At 38.9% G+C, this 20,441-nt stretch overlaps 2 protein-coding genes across 8 annotated transcripts; both read left to right on the top strand.

The window, feature by feature from the left end:
• The first annotated feature begins 2,785 nt into the window (after window positions 1-2,785).
• LOC148336799 (V-type proton ATPase subunit d 1) lies at window positions 2,786-9,680 on the top strand. Of its 2 annotated transcripts, none has more exons than XM_088297238.1 (8): window positions 2,786-3,029; window positions 3,648-3,819; window positions 3,961-4,139; window positions 4,591-4,670; window positions 4,967-5,044; window positions 6,467-6,643; window positions 8,324-8,401; window positions 8,564-9,243. In XM_088297238.1, the coding sequence occupies exons 1-8, from the start codon at window positions 2,903-2,905 to the stop codon at window positions 8,639-8,641; spliced, it is 969 nt and encodes a 322-aa protein (XP_088153364.1). In that variant the 5' UTR covers window positions 2,786-2,902; the 3' UTR covers window positions 8,642-9,243. The 2 variants fall into 2 exon arrangements, with proteins under 2 accessions (XP_088153364.1, XP_088153363.1); XM_088297237.1 differs by lacking the exon at window positions 8,564-9,243 and adding an exon at window positions 9,270-9,680 and having other exon boundaries at window positions 2,787-3,029.
• Window positions 9,681-11,322: 1,642 nt separating this feature from the next.
• foxr1 (forkhead box R1) lies at window positions 11,323-16,441 on the top strand. 6 transcript variants are annotated; one of them, XM_088296616.1, is made up of 7 exons: window positions 11,326-11,512; window positions 12,220-12,312; window positions 13,126-13,334; window positions 13,533-13,589; window positions 13,713-13,840; window positions 15,980-16,212; window positions 16,292-16,440. In XM_088296616.1, exons 1-7 carry the CDS (start codon window positions 11,365-11,367, stop codon window positions 16,318-16,320), a joined length of 897 nt encoding a protein of 298 aa, XP_088152742.1. In that variant the 5' UTR covers window positions 11,326-11,364; the 3' UTR covers window positions 16,321-16,440. The 6 variants fall into 6 exon arrangements, 5 of the variants coding, with proteins under 5 accessions (XP_088152743.1, XP_088152742.1, XP_088152741.1 ...); XM_088296615.1 differs by having other exon boundaries at window positions 11,327-11,512; window positions 13,533-13,595; XM_088296614.1 differs by having other exon boundaries at window positions 11,327-11,512; window positions 13,126-13,340.
• Window positions 16,442-20,441: the final 4,000 nt, after the last annotated feature.

Genomic DNA, 20,441 nt, shown 5'->3' with positions numbered 1-20,441 from the left:
TATTGTTATTTACTATAGAAATATGATTTATATTGTTATTCCTCGAATTAAATTTTTGGCCTGAAAACAAGTCTTGATTGGTGTTGAGTACTTATTATTTTAAATCCACAAAGGTTTGAAATTTGAGTGTTTAAGCAGAGAGAATTGTGAGGAAATTCCAATGCCAATCTGAGGGAAAAAAATTATGACGTGTGTGTGTATGACTCGCATTCTGACACGTCGGGCGGGGCGGCAGAAGAAGTCGCTGCTGCCCCAAATCTCGGCCGATTTTCACCCAAATTTTTGTGGAGATGAATAAAAGTACACTCTAGTCTGAAAATACACACACATGGGCCCTCTATGCATTGGCAAATACTCTACATTCTTATTGAGTGAGCATGACATTCTTTGTCTTTGTCCTTTTTTTTGTTTTGTTTTGTTCCAGATAGTGTAGATAAAAAATGGAGGTGAATGTGTTCATAGTCAGATTCTCTAATTCTCATTTCATCATGATTACAGAAGCTGCCAACATCTGTTTTGCTGTTCGCTGTAAGCAAGCAGCGGAAATACATTGCACGCCTGTGAATATACGATGAAGAGAGATTAAGTCTCGCTGCGCTTTCTGATTAGCCTTATTATGTTGCAGTTTTCTCTGTGGTATATAGAATCCAAAAGGGACCGCATGGCAAATCACCGCCAAACTTTTTAGGAAATACTGTAGGATAAACTGTGATTATGAGTCGTGCAGTTGCATTGAGCAAAGCTATTCACATTTAGCTATTTGTGTTGCACGTGTTATTGCACATATCTTTGTCATTACTGAATGTGGAATCCATCCATTTTGTGTTCCGCTTCTCCTCACGAGGGTTGTGGGCGTGCTGGAGCCTATCCCAGCTGTCTCCGGGCAGTAGGCGGGGGACACCCTGAACTGGTTGCCAGTCAATTGCAGGGCACACATGGACGAACGACCATTCGTAATCACAATCACACTTATGGATAATTTAGAGTGTTCAATCAACCTACCATGTATGTCTTTGGGATTTGGGAGGAAACCGGAATACCCCATCCCGCGGGAGTTTCGGTGACTTCCGTTGTGTTGTGGCTTTTTCAATTGTTGTGACCTTTTTCTGTCGTCGTAATAGCATTTTTTATTCTCTTTTCGAGTATTAATTTGGGTGTTTTTGTATTCTGAGCTGCACAAAATTTCGTTGCCAAATTTACTATAGTGTATATGATGTTATCTTTGTTCAGATTTATAACCATGGTTGAGGTTTTTGTTACTCATATCATTTGGATATTTCACCTTTTAATGCTTACATTTCAAAAATATCATCACCATACAGATGAGAGAGGTCGACTAGAGACACAACAGAGAAGGCAAAAGATATCACTGTGTGGCATGTAGAACAAATTGGAACACATGTCCATCACAGCCCAATCAAATATTACATCACGGATGGAGAGCCAACTGCTTCCTTGAGAAGAACATTGTCGAGTTGTTTACAGAGTTTTCTCTGTTTTGACTCACTTGACATGCTTAGAAGTGAACTGATCAGCATGGATGTGAGACACAGCACGTCACTCGTTTAACTCATGGCCATTGTCCTCTTGCGTTTTGATGACACGCGCAATGAACGAGCTGGGACTGACAAGTTTGTTGCAGTCTCTGATGTTTGTCAGCATGTGTCATGTCATTATCTACACCGCTTATCCTGTAGAGGGTCGCGGGAGGGTGCTGGAGCCTATCCCAGCTGACTATGGGCGAAAGGCACACTACACCCTGAACTGGTCGCCAGCCAGTCACAGGGCAGACTTAGACACTGTCACTGAGTGGGAACTGAACCAACGCTGCCCGCACACAACTCAGGCGAGTGTACCACTACACCATCAGTGACCCTGTTTGTCAGCGTTTTGTTGTAAATTGCATCACATCTTACAACCCAGGCAGGTACATCATTGATGAGCAACTTTTTCCAATAAAGAATCGCTGTGTTTCCTGGATGAACTCCATTGTGGAGCTTGACCATTCACACGTGGGAGCCAAGAAGCCAAATAAGGACTTGCTTCAGTTACTTTGCCGGCAACCTCCCACACCTGGCGAAGAGAAAAGGGCAACGTGCCAGGTTCACTGTTGGAGCAAGAACAATCAGGCCACTGTGCGCTGTATTGATTGTCACAAGCGCATGTGGCAAATGCCGAAAGGAGATGGTGTGGCTGTGCCAATTATGTTCGGACAACTTCCATGATTCTTACTAGAATCTGTACTGAAGTTTGAAATTGTGGTGAATAGAAATATTGCAATGCTGTAAGCATGTTGTTGTTTCAAAACCCATTTTTACAACAACTTGAAAAATTGACAACAAACAGATTTCAAAAGTACAGTGTGTAGCCATAAACATATTTTTAAGCCTAAATGCATTGGCTATTTTTTCATAACTTTATCCACACGGTGCAAACATTTCTGGTTTTATATTTCATTTAATTTCTAAGTGAGCTCCAAAATGGACATGCCAATTTGTCGTAAATCTCATCACAAAAAAAAGAAAATGAAATCACTACAGAGTCTTTTGGGTGAGGAGGCATTTCATAGTGATTTCATTTTTACATGCAAACCCATTATATAAGTGCACATGTTAACGTAAATCAAGCGTCCCTTTAATCTGAGGACACTTAATCGTGACTTTATTTGTAAAGCCTTCAGGGAATTGGTTCTAAATGTGGCGCTGTCACACTATCAAAATGAAGATTTAGCGTCATCTAGTGTACATTTTTAAATGAATCCCATAACAAGTGGAGAGGGCGGAAGAGACATGATGACTGATCAGGTGACGGTCACATGGTTCGGTCAGCTGATGCTAATGCTAATGCCAAGCAACTAGTCGGACGTTTCTGCTGCTGAGAAAGATCTAACGATCGGGAAAAAATGCCTTTCTCTGAGCTTTATTTTAACGTCGATAACGGCTATCTTGAGGGCCTGGTGAGGGGATTTAAAGCCGGGATATTGTCTCAGGCTGATTATTTAAACCTTGTCCAATGTGAGACCCTCGAAGGTGAGTTTCAGATGATAAATCTAGGCTAGCCGTGCAAGCTAACTGCACAGATGCTAGGTGTCATTTTAGACTCACGAGCCTTTTAAATTGACGTTAATGAGTAAATGACGTTACGAATTATCCACATTTATTTAATTGCGAGACTATCTATTTACCCTGTTCCTTTGCTATTTGTCATTCGTAAAATGGGAACTACAGTGCTATCGAATGTGGGCTAGCGTCCTTGCAGTAGGAGATTTACTGAAAAATTATGACGTCGTACCTTAGCAAAAATCAAAGGGATGTCATCTTTTTGTTTCGATTGTGTATAAATAATGGTACTTGGGTGCGGCAACGTTTGTGCTAGACATGTCTTGTATTCATTGCGTCTGAGCTGAACAATTTTCTCGGGATCATCTTTCGTACCGGCCTTTTTTTTTACACTCGTTTTCTTCTTCGAAATGTAATTGTCAAAATGTCATCCAATGCCTTGTGTTATTAAAGTCAAAATCTGCGTTGTAGTGTTTGACTGATGGTTTTCCTTTTTTTGAATAGTTATTACGCCGTCGTCTCTTTTTGTAATCGTGCTTATCCACTACCTGGCTCCGTCCATCGATTTTTTTTTTCTGTCCCTTGCAGACCTGAAACTTCACCTGCAGAGCACAGACTATGGCAGCTTCCTGGCTAACGAGGCTTCACCTCTCACCGTGTCCGTCATTGATGACAAGTTGAAGGAGAAGATGGTCGTGGAGTTTCGCCACATGAGGAATCAGTCATATGAGCCACTGGCCAGCTTCATGGATTTCATTACGTGAGGAAATCGATCTTGTGTTCTATGACTTTACACCTTGCATTTCCTGTATACACCATCCACTCTAAACAGTATTTTGACCAATTAGACAAGTTAATGAAACATTACTCTTACCTATTGTCCCTCTGGTGGTGACTCTAGGTACAGTTACATGATCGATAATGTCATCCTGCTCATCACCGGGACCCTTCACCAACGGGCAATCTCTGAACTGGTGCCCAAGTGTCACCCACTGGGCAGCTTCGAGCAGATGGAGGCGGTTAATATCGCCCAGACTCCAGCTGAGCTGTATAATGCCATTCTGGTGGACACACCCCTTGGTAATTGTCCTCTTCATCTCAGTCAGTAGACACCAAAGCCACTTTTCCATTCCAGGTTTCAGAACAGCCCAACACCACACCGCACCAGCCTTGCTTGGCCGAGCTTTTGTTGCTTTTCTGTTACAACAGGCGTCTGTGTGATTGGGAAGGTCTCAATTGAATTGAATTGAAGCTTTCACTGCGCAGTGCACCCTCACAGCATGTATGATTAATTTCCTCGAGTGGCGATCTCGGCTACTGTTCTTTCAGCAATTCAAAATATGAATCGCTGTTGCACGATGTGACAATGTTGTAAATTACAGCCCATGAAATGTACAGAAGCTATCACATCTAAACAGAAAAAAAATCAATGGTGCAATGGAAAAGTGGCTTTAATTGTCTTATTACCTATTGCAGAACGGAGGGTGCTTGCAAATTCTAAAACTAATTTTCTGTCCTACTTTGCTTTCAGCTGCATTTTTCCAGGATTGTATATCTGAGCAAGACTTGGATGAAATGAATATTGAAATCATTCGTAATACACTCTACAAGGTAAAAGTATTTATGAGCATCAAACAGGTCTGTCTTCTTGGGTTAAGCATTTACCAAACAAATGGGAATATGGAGTCAAAGACAGTCGGAGAAACAACAAAGAACTGTGGAAATATTCCATACTTCAAATGGTGCAGTTTTATTACAGATAACTTCTGATGTTATAAGTTTGAGACTATTATGTGTTACCTGATAGAGACACAATTTTTTTCAATGCTGCAGTTCTCTATTTTTCATTTAAATGGTTTTAACCCTATCAATCATTTTATTTGCTGTTTGTCTACTGATTTTCTCAGGCTTATCTCGAAGCCTTCTATAAGTTTTGTTCCAACCTGGGAGGAACTACAGCTGACACAATGTGTCCCATCTTGGAGGTGAGAATCAGCTTGGATTTTAAATTGAAAAGAATGTGCAATATTATTTTTTTTTTATGCATTTGGAAGTTGAGGCTATGAATCCCCTGAATGGGACTGCAAAACTCTCTTTCGCCTAATAATTTGAACAAAATTAAACCATCCCTTGTGTCAGGTCAGATATGATAAAAACAATACACTAAACTGAAAGAAAATGAAATAACAGGTCATTTTAAGCTTGCGCAATCCATAACGTGGCATTGCTTGGTAAAATACAATACTCTTCATGTTGTATTCAAATGAATCAAAATGTGGGCTCTTTTCAAGTGGGCTTGAACTTGTTTTTACATGCATAGAAATGTCATAACCCAATGTCATCTAGTTGATCTCGGAGATCAAATTGAAAATACTTGGACTTGTCATCTCATCAAGAGGAACCCGTGATAATTGTTATTCTTTCATTTTGTTTCCAATTCTTTGGCTTAACAGCCTATATCAAATAATATTTTTATTATTGTGCAATGAAGTGATGGGGTGTTTCAATGGGGTCACAAATTCCTGGCTAAACCTTTGGGTGTTACATTGCAAAATCATTCTAGTTTGTGTAGCTCAAGTGACAGGGGTACCACCCCCTTTTATGAGTAAGGAAAATAAATGGCAGTTGAATTCATTTCATTTAACAAACACTTATTTTGTTACTAATTAAATGTTTTTTGAATTTTCTGCATTTGGGAACAGTCTAATATGTATACATAGTTTTTAAAAATGTTAGTTGAGGCCACATACTGTGACTATCGGCCAATATTCCATTGTTAAGTGTAATAATAAAGTTCCAAATTCCTGCACACATACATGCAGCCCCACGAACCCAGGCCTTGACAATTTATTTCCCAAAGAGGCCATGTGAGAAACTAAAATGGATTTTCTTTGCTTCATTTGTGTTCCATATGACTTAAATGTATTTCTTCAAAGCAATAAATTTCGATATTTTTTCGAATGTATGGTATCGGTTTTCATAATTGGGGAAAAATTGTAAACCACATTACAAACGGCCTTTAAAATTATTTTAACATTATTACTATTTAATCGACATTTAGAAAATAACATTAGCATGCATAGAATTTGTATTTATTTTTTAAGATCTGTTGACATTATGAACACCAACCATTAACTGACATTAGCCATCGCTAAATAGCACAGCCGTATCCGTAAGTCATCAACACTGAAGACGCAAGACGTTGCCTTTGCTCGCTGGCAGTGCCCACACACCTGCACATTAAAATGAAAACATCACTTTCAAAATAAAAGCATTGCATATTTTCCATTTTATTTGGACTCCATAATGACTGTGCAGTCCGGTCAGAAAATGTGGACTGTCCAGTTGTGATCTGCTGGCCGCACTTTGCTCCTTACTTTACACTAACCTTTCTGTCTTTCCTGCAGTTTGAGGCTGATAGAAGAGCCTTCATCATCACAATCAACTCATTTGGCACAGAGCTTTCCAAGGAGGACCGTGCTAAGCTTTTTCCCCACTGCGGCAAGCTTTACCCAGAAGGCCTTGCTCAGCTGGCCCGGGCTGATGACTACGAGCAGGTCAAAGCTGTGGCTGATTATTATCCTGTAAGTTCTACAGTTTGGTCTATGAGACAAATTGATGTCAGGACCACAGTAGGCTGGCGATTTTGCTGATTTAAACAACACATTTGTGTAAGCCTGGTTTGTAAAAAAAAAAAAAAAAATCAGTACAAAAGGCAACTGTGTCAGGCTGTTGACATCAACATTTGTAGAGTCATTTTCGTCGATTTAACTGCCTTGATAAGTAATCCGATGACTCTCGCCAGCCTATGTGGTGCCATCACTGCTGCCGATCCGCGTTGCAATCCTGTCGGCATGCGTAAACATACACACAGGGATCACATGATGTCCAGTCGATTGTACAGATGTGAGATTGGTTTGCAGACGCCGCAGCTATGCGATTGACTGATAAATAAACAAATGGCAGAATAATGTGTCATTTAATGCCTTCCGATTGGCACTTTGGCACTAAGCTAGGCCCTCTAGTGTGGGCTTAGTTAACTAGTACAGTGACCAAGTGATTGACAGGAAGTTCAACAAGTGGACGAATAATATGAAACTACTGTGTTAAGATTTCTGATAGTTGCTCTCTTGGCTCACACCAAAGTCTAATTATAGCCACGGCGCTGCACATGATTTCCTCATCAACTCATGCCAAGAATCTAATGTGATTGGGGGAAAAAAACAACAATAATTAATCTATTTTAAATCTGATTTATGGAGGGGCAAACCCGTTGGTCAAGGCAAGCCTGTTTGTCGACATGTCACAAACTGCGTAGCTGTGTGGACTCGTCATTTTAGCTTGCACTCACCAAAACAATAATGATGTAAATGTATTGTTTATCATTAGAAATCAAATGTACTCAAGTTGAGGAATCCCTCATTCCATGTTAATTCCTAAACCTATAAGACACTCCACAAATTGATGCCATTTTTGTCCCTGGGAAACAAAATGTCTAAACGCGCTAAGCAACCTAATGAAAATGCATTTTAATAAAGCGTCCTGCATATTGATTGTGCTTAATGTTAATATTGTTTTAGTATGAATCTCATGACTATAGTTCACGCTCTAAAAACCCATGAAGAGGTTCAACAAAAAGCAACGACCTAAAATAAAACATGTCTGAGATGAACGTCAAATTTAGAGCTAAAAAAGAAAAAGACTACGAGAAATTTAGTTGACAGTATTTTGAGTGTCACAAAATGCAATTGGTGTTGACTTGGTTGATTGAGCTAGCTAATATAAATTTTAAAATATGTAATAACATATACACACGCAGCGTATATGTCTGTGTGAATATTGCTATATTAATTTGAGACCATTTGTATCTTTTGGTGAGAAGACAGATTGATCAGAACGGTACTTGGTACCAGTAGACCCTTAAAATCAAAGGCTGACTCGGACTCGAGAGACAAAAAACTGTAATCGGACATCCCTGAACAATTGTTGCTGCCTGTGGCTTTACTGCTTCTACCTGACAGGGCACGTGTAGATAAGCGGGTACTCAAAGCAGAAAAGAATGCTTACCTTTTTTAAATTGAGGCACTCAGAAATTTGTTTCACCCCTAGTTTTGTTTGTCACAGTAGACTTGTTGAATGTAGTCATTTAATCTGTGTGGAATGTGATTGATAAGTAAACAACAATTTTCTAAATCCCTCTGTTTTCGTCCTTATTCTATGTTCTATTGGAGAGTTTCCAATTATGCAATTGTGTGTATTTCCAGGAGTATAAGCTGCTGTTTGAGGGTGCTGGCAGCAACCCAGGCGACAAAACACTGGAGGATCGCTTCTTTGAGCATGAGGTGACAAAACCAAGAGTAACCACTTGCTGATAAAGCATTTGCTTCTCATTTGCTTTGAATTGATTATATCTTTGCCGATGATCAAATGTTATTATTAAGCATACTCCTTTTTTCAACATTGTGTGTGTACAAGTTGATTTTTATAACCCTATATATATGTAGAAGCTTCATTATGCAACAAGTCAAAGACCTAAAACACAACAGAGGAATTTATCAGGGAGGACAAGTGGAAAGTCTTAGACTGGCCAAGTCAAGACCTTAACACATGCGTTTTACCTCTTGAGGGGGAGACTGAGTTTAGAAACTTTAGAGAAGGCCTGGAAAATCACTTCAAATGAATATCACAACATTCCATTCAAGTCAATGGGTTGCAAACGTGGTATTGCAAGTAGGGGTTATACCACCAAATATTAAATGAATTGAAATTGATTTAAGGTGTGTTCCAAAACTTTTGCTAAGTAGAAAAGTGAGTGGCTTCAAGCCAAAGGTGCTCTGGCCTGAGTTGTTTAAAGCATCAAGCTGTAAATACTATCAAATAAAAGCTGGACTTCTGAACATTTTGGGTGCTAAACCCAAATGTCTTCAGGATACAACAAAAACAAAGGAATCATGTCCTTTTCATTTAAAGCCTTTGGAGGGAACCGTACATATTGTAACACTTTAAGTGTTTTGCGGTTTTCTTTGAGACTTTTCTCAGGCAAAATATATGCCTGGGCTCTGTACAGGTTGTGAAGTATCAATCAGTAGTTCCACTTTGAGAAATGAATGTCAACGGGAACTGTACTCTTTCAGTCATCATAACTGACTGTCATATTCTGCTCTTTCGCCTTACTAACGCATCTTCCTGTTCTTCTTCCTCCTCCTGCAGGTGAAGCTGAACAAATTAGCTTTCCTTAACCAGTTCCATTTTAGTGTTTTCTATGCTTACGTCAAGCTGAAGGAGCAGGAGTGCAGGAACATTGTCTGGATTGCCGAATGCATCGCCCAGCGGCACCGTGCCAAGATTGACAACTACATTCCTATCTTTTAAGCTCCCTTCCACATTTTGCTTTCGTCCAGCCCATGTCATTCATTGTCTGGATCAATCTGTCCACTCCCACCTTGCTGTTAAAACATTAGACGCGACCATATCAAACAGCCTTTTTTGGTTCTTGGCGTGCATTGGTCCTCAAGAAATCATGTTATGGCCATTTACACTAGTCCCCATTCATTGGTCGTTGGTGAAGCCCTGGTTCTAATCTTTGAATGCATTGTACTGTATATTATTCGTGTTATACGTAGTGTTACACATAAAGCCATTAATCAAATGTTGGCTATAAAAGCTACTGTTTTTGTCGTGAGAGGTCAGCAGACCCACTTTAAAAACAATTGCTTGTAATGCCTTCAGAGGGACTTCTCTGTTGCCCTAAAAACCAACAGAATTACAATTGATGACATGCATATAGTGAAGATGTCCTTTAGTTAGAAGGCAAAGCTAATCACTACTCTTCTGGGATAATTGTGATGCCCAAGGTGAGAATTAATTGAAGGTATCTTGTAGCATGTGCTGTGATTAATCACCGCTGCAATCAGTAAAACGAAACCTACAAACTGGCAAAAGAAAACATTCCACTACCCCAAGTTGTCTATATTTTTCTTATGGGAAAGGACATGTAGGAATGAGTTCCTGTGCACCCCGCCCTTACAAAAAGAATTCTTGTTGGCCAACAGTGTTGTTCCATATAAGATGCATAATAACTTTCCATTATGCATCAGACTTGTTGTGTGATGTTCTCTAGAATGACATGTCGTAAGTATATGAAGTATATAACTATAGAAAGATATTTAAAAAAAAAAAAATGTTTTTTTTTTCCATACTGTACAAATTACATTATATCAATTATGATGTTTCCTGTGATGTGTGTTGTAAATGTGAGTAAAAAAATAAATAAGATTCTATGCACTCTGTCTGGATGATATTCAACACTCATTTTATCAGATGGTAAAAGTAACGCTGGTGTTTAATTTGTATTGATTGGTGTCTATGATAGGAACATAAAAACTGTAGCACAGCAGTCTGTTGTGTCTCATAGTGCTTAAAGCAAAAGATAATAGGAGTGCTCGCTGAGTCAGGCTGGATTGGTGATGGAAATGATATGACAGTGATCGAGGAACAGGATTGAAGAACCATGCCATTGTCTTGATCTCCTACATAAGCCTTTTGATCTAATTCACATCCTCTCCTGCTCTGAGAATGATCCGATTACATCCAAAGGAGAGTTTTTACAGTACTCATTGCTATCGGCAAACCTTTGTGGCTCCTCTCGTTGAAGATCCAACGCAAAGACAAATATAATTTGATAAGCCCTCACACTCTTCGTAGTAGGAGAGCACGTGCAATTAGTCTTTATTATCCTATAAATCATTACTTTGAAGCACCCGTCCCTGATTAAACAAGATTAATCTTGAAGGATTTTAGTTGGGTGGGCAACAACTTCCGCCCCATGTGGAAAATGCTCAATTCAGTCTTTCAAAAAGCCACCTTACAGTTAGGGAAAAAAAACGTCAACTTTAAGTTCCACAAAAGATTTTTGTGGACATCAGGTGGCATGGTTCGAAGGTAAGCACATCTGCCTGTTTGGTTCCTGCAAGACTATATATATATATATATATATATATATATATATATATATATATATATCTAGAGAGAGAGAGAGAGAGAAAATAGAAATGGATGTCCGTTGATGAACAAACAAGCATCACCTTTTTTTTTTATGTGTTTTGATTGTTCTTGCAACTTTCGTTTTTGTTCTGTGCTCCAAATCTTTATAAAATCATTCAATACAAAGCTGAAGGGCAAATGGTGCTAAAGGTTTTTCGGGAGGTGAAACTGTTTTGGTGCTTTTAATTAAGTGCAACGAGCTCCAGCTGCATTGCCATTCATTAACCCGCAGGTTTGTCTGACTAAAGAAGCCAAAAGTAAAATGACTCCTTCGTTTCAAGGACTTGACATGACGTTAAAACTTCAAACCCAAGCCCAACTCTTTGACCTACACTGCTCGGTAGGTTTGACTGACTGGGACATGGACAAGGAGCTGAAACTGTTAACAACTACTGACCAGTTTTGCTATGGTGAATATTTAAACTCAATTTTGGTTTAAACTCTCCACAAACTTGCTAAATCAATAAATGTATGTTTATGCGCGCGCACGTGCATGTGTTGACGTACTTTTGCGGCTAGGGCTGACACAAACGATCGTTTTGCGAGTTACTAATCACTCAAATTGCAGCATGTCAGCCAGCTGCTGCTCTTCTATCACCATAATTCATTTACGGCTTGATTTCTTTAAGGCATGTACAAATTAATAAAATAAAACATTCAAATTTGCTTCACCTTTGCAGCCCGTTGCAGTATATCTGCGATGTTTAAAAATAATAGTGCAGTGATACGCGTGTGCCCCCTAGACGGGCATATTCAGCCAGCGAGAGAAGGGCAAGATGATGCAGTTTCAAGAGAAACCTATATAAATAAATGACTCTTTGACTATTAAAATTAATTATTAAGCAACAATTTTGATCAGCGACGTCGTATTTTAATTCTCTTATTGAATGTTGAAAAGGACAACACATGTACAACAAATCCCACGATACACAACACGAACAACAAACATAATACGTGGGATTTTTTATGTAACCTAAAATTTGGATCAGATTTGATAAAAGCTTGGCTTCTGCTTTAATTTATCATTGGATTCAGTGTTAATTGATTTCAATGTTTAGCTTACAATAAATGTGAGAAATATAAATATATATTTTCTTTCAAATGGCTCGGTTTCAAGATGATAAACTTGGTGACCAATATGTGGCGCAAAAGCCTTTGGCAAGAACGTCTAGAAGAAAAGATGAGTTCATTTGGTATGACAAAACATCAGGTGGGTGAAACTTTTAATTTTCTTTTTTTTCCCCTTTTCAATCGGTAAAATTTAATTTCTGCGGTTCTACATTTTTTGTAGGCACCTTTTTAAAGCAGGTTTCACCAACCTAATATGTCTTGGCTGCTGATGTGTCCGTAGGGCTACCAGTTTGATACACACTCCACTACTTACTAGTCACTGGTGATGCGACACTGTGATTTACTAGGAATGTTGTAGTAGTAATTTGAAGATGTATTCACAGACTGTAAATGACCTAATTTCAAAAATTTTTTTTCAATTGCTTTTTTGCTTATTAGTAGTAAAGTTCTGAACTAAATGACTGCACTAATTTATGTAATTCACTATAATTTTGTAACTTTTATTTTAAAAGGTGGTAACAGTGAGAAGACGCCAACAGAGTGAGAACTACAATTGGTCACTTTTGTTTAGCACCCTCGGAATGAGCAACATCCCTTTCGGTGATTGGAAGTTACTGTAAACGGAAAGATTTTATAAACAAGCAGAAAACCATCAGTTGAAGACTCGGCCATCTATCGGTAGGATTGCGACTGATGGCTTCATGGAACTCGTGTTGCATGCATTTAATAATTGTGACAAATTAAAATAATTATTTTCACATCACTAATTAGTAATAACATGTAAAGAGAGTGTGAACAAATGTGGTATCCAACTGGTACCCTTTTGGATTAATCAATACTCAAGAACTGGCTGTCAATTTAACAATGGTTGGTGACCTCTGCTAGTCTATACTCACAACACTACTACCAAGTTAATCTTATATGAAATGTCCTGCCCATTTTCTTTTGTCAGACACCTTTGTGAAGCCAAATCTGTGGCTCCTTGTCAATCCCAACATTGCCTGTCCGATCGTCTATGGGGAACCTGCAGCGGATCATCTGAATCTGCGAGACGTTGCAGAGGAAACCCCAAATCCCTTGACCCCCTGTTCACAAGTCACAAAACGGCACACTACCCAGGACAGAAGAACACATGTTCTTTCCTCATCTACTGACTACATGGTTGTGGTACAATATAGATGCTAGACATGGTGTAACACAATTGACATGCATTGCTTCACAGAGTTTAAAGTGCATGGACTGTCGGGTGTGTCCCATTTTAGACTGCCCTACACATTGAGGAATTAGTTGAAGAGATTACATACCAGAATCAATTAAATTGATGCAAACAATTTTTTCCTTTATATCGGTGACGCCAAGGATGAAGGCTCCTCTTGCCAGAAGACGTACCGCAGGCGCAAGGGGAGAACCCCAAAAGTATGGGTGAGGAGGAGACACCGCCCTAACACATGACATAGACTATTTGTATCAATGGCATACTCCAAGAACATTCCAAAATGTACTCACAATAAGCCTAAATTGGCGTCTTTTTTTTTTCAGGACAACAAAACCTTGAAGCCAGGATGTTGGCCTCGTCCACCAGTGAATTATTGCATCCTCATTGCGCTGGCACTTAAAAGCAGTCACAACGGTAGCCTCAAAGTTCAACAGATTTACAGCTTCACCAGGTCAGAAAATGACTATCATATGCGACATAGAAGGTACTAGATGCAAGGATTTTTGTCATGGTTTTCAACCACAACTGACACTTAATTGCAAATTTTTAATAACTTTTTAAAAAATGACAATAACTGCAATGAGATCCTTTGACTACATTTGCTGTGCCTTCATTGCAGTCATCTGTTCTTTTTTTTTTTTTTTTTTTTTTTTTTTTTAAAACCCAGGTCGTTGGTGCTTTTAGTTATGTTCAGTAAGTGAAACTCTCATGACTTTGCAAGTACTGGATGATCATAGATTGCTTTCCTGTGGAGAACATCCTATCCACATCATCATGACTATATAGTAGTATGCATGTGTATCTTGAAAAGACACCATGAAGAATGCTGTAAACAGGCCATTTGCAATGTCCAAAACACTGGAAAGGTGGTAAACGGAACCTTTTCGAGAGTCCCTTGAATAGCTTGTGATCCCAAGTACACCACATCAGACCAAGAACTGGTGCAACCTTGGGAAGGACGAATACCAATGTCATGCAACATGTTTTCAGTGATAACTACCACATTAAACTAATATTAAAAACCTGGCCTATAAATGGAAATGGCGTTAATAGCAGGAAAAAAAACTTGTCGGATGTTAATGCTATAAACAAATAATGTTGGCCGTTAGGCTAATATAAAGTAGACGTCATTGACTGTTTGTTAGTACAAATTATTTTAAGATACCCTTTGCGAGCGACACATAAAAATAAAAACACTCATTAGCCTTAATTATCAAGTCTGTCAGAGATAGAAATCAGCCAAAAGGTGGCAACAGAGGGACGTAGTTGGTCAATGGGACTTATTTGGAATATTCTTTTTCATATTACAGTAATTGGTAATTGTTTGGCATTTGATGCTATTTGTTCCAGTTGATGAAATATTCCAAGTGATTTGTTCCGCACTATATGAGTTGTGCCGCCTCCTGGAGTTCTTGGCCTTCTTAGCATCTGTCTTTATAACCTAAACGACAAGTAGGCCCTGATTTTACAAATGTCTGAATTCCATCGTATAATGCTAAGAGCACATATCTATGGCAGGGGTGCCCACACCTTTTCACCATGCGGACTATTTAGTCATTTTACACTTCCAATTGATCTGACTACTTTTTTAATTTATTTAAAAATATCATTTGAATTCTTTATAGGCACAATATATTTTGCTCTACCTTGCACAATGCCCAATACAACTCGTTTATTTTCTCTCTACTTTACTGATGACTTGCACTGAATGGAATGAGACGGTGTACCACTATGGTGAAATGAGTTCAGAGATGTCTTCAGGCCTGGCCTCTCATCAAATCTGTGTAATTTTGATAAGATGGGATCGGGGGAGTCGGGACAGGAGCTGCTGATAGCGAGCCTTGCGCATTCCTTTCAGTGAGCATCAGTCATGTTGCAACGCTACTTGTTTTTAATGTTTTTATCAATGGCACATAAAATCTACTCCATATTCTCCCCTTCAGCCGGCTAGCGTGTGTCCTGAGCGGACCAACTGGTGTGACGTCCCGGTTAGCAGGACGTCCTAGTCTCTGATACGCGCCATCGGGAGGGCCCTTGGTCTCGCACTGGTGTTGGGGTTGAACGGCTCCTCCACCTGCAGCGTCGGCTAAATAACTTGCATGTGCCCGAGCGCCTTGTCCACTGGCCTGCCCGCTCAGCAGCAAGTCCTTGACACCTGCCACGGAGCCCACAGCGAAACAAAAAAAATCCTCCTCTCTCTCTGGTTGGAATTACTGGGTCCCCAAATCTTTTTCATACTTTATTCTTCAATTTAGAATAGACGAAACGAAACGGGAACTGTGCGGTGAGGCATGCGACAGATGTATTTGACAAAGGATCTTTGGAGGGAGTCTACTTTTATTCACTGCTGTTGACAAACAGTTACATCAATAGCATCAACTGGGAGGGTGAGTTTATGCAATGCGATCGATCGGCACCCCCCGCGCGGGCGGCTATCGGCTCGCAAACGACGCATCGGGCCTACCTGCTGTATGGAAATGTATTGTTAGCAGAACATACACAATGGGAATTAAGTCAATATCACCCTTTAATTTTGAATATATATTACATTACACTGCTGCCTGACCATATTCGTTTTGTCCTTCTACAGAGAACACTTCCCTTTCTTTCAGACAGCTCCTGACGGCTGGAAGAACACGATTCGACACAACCTGTGCTTCAACAGCAGCTTCCGCAAAACCTGCAACCAGATGTGCAGGGATGGTAAAAGAAAGTCCTGCTTTTGGCACTTGACTCTAGACGGCCAACGCCGACTGAAGGATGAGATTCGCATGTTGCCGGCGGAATCCATAAAGCAGTTGGAGAGGAGCATGTCCTGTCCAGGTCAACTTGATCAAATTATAATATGGAAAGGGTGTTCAATTGCAAACAAATTGATCAATTTTATTTTTCTTTGTTGCAGATATAATTGCACAACTACTTGGAATGTGATTGCAATTATCAAAGGTATAAAAGATTAAATGGATGCAAAAAACCTTCTCCTTCCATTATGATCTCTATCCATTGGAATTTTTTAGATGCTTCATTAATTTAGAGGGAATTTTCATTTGGAGCTGGTCTAATTTTAGTTTAGTGCAAACATGTTCTTATACTGTCTTGTAATTTTTAATAATTACTTTTTTGAAAAGGGTTGAAAGTATGGTGTGAAAACGACAAAAACAAAATCTCTACAAGCCTTCAAATCAGAAGGCAGCATTGTGGATGAGTGGTTAGCATGTTTGTGTCACAGTTTTGAGGCTCAGCATTTTATTCTGGGCTCCAGCCTTCCTCTGGGGAGTTTGCACACACTCTTATGCTTGCAGGGTAAAATGGCTTTTGCCTTCATTCCAAAAATGTCAACATGACCACGCAACTGAAAAATGTAGCTAAACTGGTTTGTGTGTAAAATAGTCTGCAAATTACTTAAAATATAAAATAAATAAAAATTTGAAGGTTAAGTCAAATATTTTCTTTTCCGCAGTTCTATGTGCCCTGATAGTCTGAACAGTTTTCTGAATAAACTCGTGTTTGTGGAATAATAATTAATCGTCTAAATCCGCCCCACTGCAAAGTTTTTGACTAAGGACAAACGTGTCACAGGGGCATACTGTGCACTAATAAAACAAAGGTTTTTGGGAAGCCATAATTCTCAAAGCAGGGCACCTGACTCTTTTTTTGCCATCCCGCCCTCCGGCTGCAATCTCAGTACGGTTCCAGCCTCGACCCTCCGGCCGTATTTATAAAAATTGTCAGCCCCCGACCCCATTACGGACACGGTTTGCCGAGTTGAATATTTGATAATCAAATAAAGAAGCCTCAGATGACCATGCTTCTTCAAGTCATTGTGCCATTGCAGCTCGACACTGCCACCTGTCAAAGCATCACGATATTCTCTACCGGCGAGTATTTTCCAAATGGGATGGCATCCTTCCACATTCTCCCAAAAAATGAGGACAAGTAACGGAAGAAATTGGATGGATAGAGGTTTTTGCATTTTATATTTTGGCCGTTCTTTTCTTTGCCTTATTCAGCATTAGGAGGATGCATAATGTATTAAATGCTTTATTAACCTTCTTTATAACATTCAATTTTGAATATAGCTGTACTTCATTTGTTTTCATCTGTTCTCTCAGGCAGCTTTCTTCATTACATCATCCTCACGGGACAGCTGGCAACATTTACTGCACTGAGTGGGACAAACTTTGGCTTGAAACCCAGACTGATCGTAAATTGTATCATAAACTTGTTAAATAGTAATGACAATAATAAGTAATAAGATGACATATAAGATGATTGGCAGCCTGGAAAAACGCTTAGCTGTGTCGGGAACCCTCAACATACTAAAAAAGAACAAAGGCACGATGAAAACTATCATTATTCACCCCACCCCACAGCCCTGAACAAAACACACACACATGCGCGTACGTATGTATGTGAGTATATATATATATATATATATACATATATATATATATATATATATTAGGGGTGTCAAAATTAAAGCATTAACTCAGGTGATTAATCCCCAAAAACTTAACTTAACTTAAATATTTTAATTCAATGAACTCAGTTTGATTTACTTAAAATATAATTTGCATACTTGCAAATATTGTGCCATATTAGCTGTCTTTAGCACGTCTCAGAACAAAACACTGTGTTTAAGTTACCACTGGGCCTTGCAAACCAACACTGCTGGAGTGCGGCGCTTGTGGGCAATTTTGAGAAATGTTTCGAAAATAAATGTCTGTAAAGATGTCTCCATTTAGGTCGTATTCAAGAATCCAAGAAAGCTATTAGAACAGTCTGTGAATTAAATATACTTTATATTTGGTGATTTTTGCATCAATTCCAAGATATTATTCAAGGAAATATCTGTTATAAGCTTTGCAAAAAAATGGTAGTTGAAAAATTTGATTAATCATGATTAATCGTGGATTTTTTTGTGATTAATTAGTTAATAAAAATTAATCACTTGACAGCACTTATAATGCTGTAATTTTCCATAGTCACACTGAAATGATCTTTTTCTCAAATCTGAATTGTATGATTTCTTTAAATACCCTGTTAAAACTTGTGAAAAGTGTAAAAGAAGTTCGCTTCATCCCCCACTGTCCCCAGTCTAATAAAAACACGCACACACACACACACACACCCACAATTTTGTGACTTATATATATATGCTGTTAAACATGAAAAAAACATTTGTATTTTATTTTATTTATTTATTCCTGGTGACAAATTTAGCAGATGGTATTGGTAATATGGCCTTTCAATTGTAAAGCTGTGGGTGGCTTTTGCCATGATGGGAATTACTTGCTCGGGGCATGTTGTTGTTTATTCATTGACGGTAGCAGAGGTGAGCATTTTATAAAATGTTTCCAGTCCATCATTTCAAGCTGAACTAAATTGTAATCGTCAGTTGATCAGTCAGTCCGGTCAGTTAGTCCGTCATGTTTTTTTTTTTTTAAATATGTGTTTATATCGTTTGAAAACCTAACACTCCAGCGAATGTATTGATCCCTGGGTGCTGCTGCTGTTTTATGTTTATCTCTTTTTTTCTGTATATACAACTGAAAATAAAAGTTTGTAAAAAAAAAATGGTGCCTGAAAATAAGATTTATGCATATGAACAAAAAAAGGAAAAAATAAATGTCAGGTGAGGGTGGTGTCTGTTGTGTCTATATAGCCCTCAGAAAGTAGGTAGTTGAGCCCCTGAATGGAAGGACCATTGAGATATATTGTCACCAATTATCTACTTAACTCCACTTTATCTGTACTCTGATTATGTTTTTTTTCTGCTATGGTAATGAAATACCGTTTAAGGAGCGGTGGCCCTCACCCTATCTGGGTCTTCTTATAACAACTGCACAATCTCTCCCTGATATTTTTATGTTATTATATTGATGTTGTATTGTGCAAATAATAAGAATTCAACTTAAACATGAATATCACTCTTAATTTACACAACTTGTATGCTTGTTACTGTGGACTCCCGCGGCATCACACATATACAATATTCCTGTAACAGCTGGTACCCTGCTCAGCGAGGAAAACTTTGTACTTATTCTTCACATAAATATCCTTAAAACAGCTCCTTTTGAGGGAAGGGTGTTTTGTTTTTTAAATAAATCTTATAGTTGTATGCTGTTGTAATCAAGTTGGAGTGATGTAAACCTTAGATTAACAAAAACAAGCAACAGCAGAATATTATTCAACAAGTTTTGACAAAACAGAAAGTGGTGGATTTGACACATTGGTTGGGAAGAAAGTGGGGCACGTTGAATTCGTTCGAGGTAGCGGCTCTCTCCTCTGTCAGGTTCAGATTGAGCTTTTCCAACCGTCAGATTGTGTTACTGTTGGGGTGTTGCTGTGGCAACTGTTGGGCGGAATGAATTTGAGTGTTTCAAGTTCCTCTGGGATTTGGGGAGGCTAGCAAGCAAGCAAAAAATCTTATGTTTGAGTGTAAATAAGTGTTGGCTGGTAATGCCTGGGTGACCTAATGCACATCTGCGCGAGCTGGAAAAATGCTCCACTTCTGTCTCATTCCTTCTGCTGAAGAAAATAAGATCAGAGGGATACATTTTCAACACTAGTATATCTATTGGACCCAGGAACAATGATAAAAAAGATGAGTGTTTATTTATTTTTTTATACCAATGTATCGATTGACACTATGAAACACTTCTAGTTTTAAATTGTTGCTCATAGAAAACATTACAGCTGAACATTTGATTATGCCAAAATAAGTTATGATGTTTGGAGGGAAAAAAGGTGCTTGAACAGCCTAAGCAAGAGTTGCAGTGCTAATAAAATATATTGAAAAGAACAAGGTTTCGAATTACGTGAGCGCATTGAGAACTGTGCTGCCCGTTAAGTGTGTCCAAGCCCCCGAGAAGGCAGTACGTATACTCCTCTTTCTGTGGCGCTATCTAGCGCATAATCAACATCCATCTTTGTACAAAGGAGGGGTGAGGGGGAATAATGCTTCATTGTTGACTTTTTATTTCACAAAAGGAGGATTTTAAATTTGTCTTATGGACTGCGTTTCAAAACTCAGATAGAACATGAATGTG

This window comes from Idiotropiscis lumnitzeri, chromosome 5 (genome assembly GCF_059441095.1).
Source record: "Idiotropiscis lumnitzeri isolate Australia: NSW breed Sydney's pygmy pipehorse chromosome 5, RoL_Ilum_1.0, whole genome shotgun sequence".
Classification (NCBI taxonomy): domain Eukaryota; kingdom Metazoa; phylum Chordata; class Actinopteri; order Syngnathiformes; family Syngnathidae; genus Idiotropiscis; species Idiotropiscis lumnitzeri.
The sequence above is the reverse complement of the archived record's forward strand: the minus strand, read 5'-3'. Positions and strand labels throughout refer to the sequence as shown.